At 40.1% G+C, this 3,475-nt stretch overlaps 1 protein-coding gene across 1 annotated transcript in view; it reads left to right on the plus strand.

The window, feature by feature from the left end:
• Positions 1 to 1,041: 1,041 nt before the first annotated feature.
• The window catches only part of rmp24 (ribonuclease MRP subunit p24), a 19,866-nt gene continuing 17,432 nt past the window's right edge, over positions 1,042 to 3,475 (plus strand). Inside the window, exon 1 of the mRNA XM_014005669.1 lies at positions 1,042 to 1,393. Within this exon, the coding sequence (XP_013861123.1) occupies positions 1,299 to 1,393 (95 nt within the window). The 5' untranslated portion in view covers positions 1,042 to 1,298. The remainder of the gene's footprint in view (positions 1,394 to 3,475) is intronic.

The following is a 3,475-nucleotide window of genomic DNA, read 5'->3' on the forward strand; positions in this document are numbered from 1 at the left end:
GGGTTAGTCCACAAAGCGCAGGAGCAATCCCTCACACTTTGGCTTGCTCCATCACTTTCTATAAGCTCAGCACGCTCCGGTGMTTTAATAGCCTTCCAGAATCGCAGATGACTCCGTCCATTCATCCATCCGTTTTGCGCACACAAGCAAAGAATGGCTGTACAACCTGTTAAACGYTGATAATTAAAGTATGATGGATGGCCATATGTAATTCCAAACTATCAATCCGAATGAAATAATTGAATTGGATGATGATACTTTTTTTTTGACGATGTTGATCCTGTAAAAATATGAAAACTTACTGCGTAAAACGCTTCCAAGCACCATATCCCCCTGTTTTTAAGGCGAGTTCAAGCCCCTATAACTTCTTCCTCTCCATCCCTTGCGTTCTCGGTGTTTGAGCCGGTTCTTGTTCTCTTTCCGGTGAAAGGTGCGCACTCATCCAGCCTCTCTCCCTCCACGCCGCTGCCTCATCCAGATATCCAATTTCGCTCCGACAGGTTCTTTCTGCGAATTCCCTCGCATACATGCTCAAGCAGACTCCCTGCGTCCAAAACAGACGGATAATGCTCACAAAAAAAAAAAAAAAAAAAAAAGGTTGTTGGTGCGTTGACATGAAGAGGATGCCGAAACAGACTGTCCCACTGGCGTTTACCGCTGGTAATTCTCATCGTCCAATCAGGTTCAAGAAATGGTGACATCAAAACTATCCTCATCCATTAAACTGAAAGGATATAAATTTTGTTTTAGTTTTTTATCCCATATTTTATTTTATTTTTTTATTCTTCATGACAAACGTAGGCTACGAGAGTTATGCTTTATTGTAGTTTGAAATTAGTAGACGAAAAAATATATTTAAACAACTACTTTAGCTCAAATTCACCTCGAGTGTCAACTAGCCTAAAGTAGCCTGACTAATAATTATTATCATGTTGGAATTTCTTTACATTTTGTCAACTTAAMGCTCCGGACATGACATTTCTGTCGTTTCCGGTCGTTTCACTGTGAAACACCGTTGAACTCAATCTCCCAGAATGCAACGCAAACAGCGTCAGAACTTTGCGACCCAGCGTGGATTTGTCAGAGTAGCTAGGCTAATATTTATTCAGCTTCCTTAAAATTATTACATTTTTTTGGTGTTATTTTTGGGACAACAGCACCAAGTGTATTTGAAAACACTCTAATGTGTAAATTTATAYACCAAAGCCTTTTTAATGCTTTGTTAGTTAGTCTTTAACCTTGTTTTTTGGGGTAGAATTTCTTCGACCTAGCGAATTAGCTTAGAGGACGCTTTTGCAATGAAGGCATTTTGTACAGGTATTTCTGCCAAATTTTTATTGAATGCTTCTCTCCTGTACCAGGATAAGTGCCCGGAGCTGTCACGGTTCCTTTTGTAAGTCCCCCCGTTTAATTTTAAATTTAAATGCATCTTTTCATCTTGTGTTTCACGGTCTTGTTGTAATTACAGTCTGTGGACACTAGGTGGCAGAGCTCTACCAGTTAGTGACGATCTTTGCTTGAAAATGACATGCTCCTAATGTATTTGCTGATTCATAGTTGCATTTGAATATTATTCCCTGTGTTTTTAACATTTGGCTGTCACATATATTCAACTTAAATGTGTATTATTCAATAATTCACGTCTTGTATAATATTTGTTAGATTTTCATGATTGGGAATTGTTCTAGTTTTTTCTAGTTCATCACATTTACAGAAGCAGTACATGAGCCAGATTTGTAATTCACCGGCGTTAAGATCAAGTTTGAGATTTATGTGTATTGTAATATAATGAATGGATTCTCTAAACCAGTTCAGTCTTAAATGACAAAAGCGTTCTTTAAAAAAGAACATTAAAATTAGAGCAATTAGAACTATAGAAAGTGGTGCAGGCAGATGACAATTGCTTTAATGAAGCAGGAGATCCAGACCATCTGTGGTCAGCTCATATCTCGTGTCCTGATTGATGAGAAGACATCCGCAGAGCCCCACGCTTTCCACAATTCATTGTGCAGCAGTAATAAAACTAAACACCTTTTAGTACCATTGTCCAATTAGCTGCAGCTCTTCACCATTGTATTTGTTTTGCATTTTCACGACCATAAGCTCCTCCACACAGAAGTGACCGCTGCCGTGTGGTGAAAGCTGAAAGTAATGTCGTGGGAAATCCTCTTAAATCCTGCTCTTGAGTGTGTGCTTGTGGCAGAATTAAAGAGAAAAGACTGTCCTTGTCGGCTGTTTGCACACATGGGTGCATAAGATGCTCTGCACCCAGTAAAACAAAATCTGTTAGTTGAAAGACATTTTACTTCTTTTGTTACAATAGTGTCAGGAAATTATAAAATAGCACTTTAAGTTTTATGTAATAGAATATGAATTTTTAAAAGCTACCTTCACCTTGAATTACTGCTTTCTAGTGACTATTCTGACAGGAATTTCTTTCTAGTTAACAGTCTACACTCTTCAAAATGAATTTTAAAGAAATTCCCAGGCAGCTTATGTGTTTATTAATTGCGTGGTTGTATTAGATACACTTTGTTTTAGAGCTGAAGTTGGAATGATGATTCTAACTTTCCRTCCTTCACTTCTTTGTCCAGACGTTTTTGCATAAAAGTGTGCTTGGAGTTGTTCTTTTGTTGTCTGACAAAGTTCTGACTCATCAAACTTTGAAGAACTTGTCTTTATTTTTGAGGCACCTAAAGCGTGTCTGCATGTGAAGGAGTCTTGCGGCTGCTTTGGATTGCGGCCACGTCCACACATCCTCCAGCTTGTTTTCTTACACCTGAGCCAGGAAATCTGTGGGCAAAACCATGAATGGAAACAAAACCACAGATTTTCCTGTCAAAAATCCACCTCATACACACACACACACTCACAGGGTCGTTATACAGATGTGTGTGAGCCCACTTCCATGTTAATACATGAGCTGTTCCACAGATTCTCAGGCTACGATGACTTGTTGGATTAGAGAACGTTCTGACCGTATTTATCAACAATGACCAGCTGTTCAGCAAAAACAAATGAGTGGAMGGCTCTCTGCGAAGCTCCTGTTTGTGCCAAATTGCCTGGCAGAGAAGACACAGCTATCAGCCGCAGCCAAAAAAAAACTTACTCTGCATTATGAGCTAATTAAGTGAGCTCCAGCCAGAATGATGATGTGAGAGGCAGGGTAATAGGTGCAAAMTGGAAAGAAATGTAAGTGGTTTTGTTGGCATCTATTCAAATGGTTTTTAAAGCAGAAATCTCAGACGTCTCTGTGTGCGTGGGGTTCCCTCCACCTGGGTCGTCTCAGCTGTGGTCTTGGAGCCTCACTGGAGTGTTTGTGTCGTGGGTGCGTGGCATTGTAAACGCTACACACTGATGATGGTGTTACTGCCTACTGCGGCTGTCATCGCCTTCTGTCTCCAGCCTGATTGACTGGTTGTGTGTGTGTGTGTGTGTGTGTGTGTGTGTGTGTGTGTGTGTGTGTGTGTGTGTG

This window comes from Austrofundulus limnaeus, unplaced genomic scaffold (genome assembly GCF_001266775.1).
Source record: "Austrofundulus limnaeus strain Quisiro unplaced genomic scaffold, Austrofundulus_limnaeus-1.0 Scaffold32, whole genome shotgun sequence".
NCBI classification, from domain to species: Eukaryota; Metazoa; Chordata; class Actinopteri; order Cyprinodontiformes; family Rivulidae; genus Austrofundulus; species Austrofundulus limnaeus.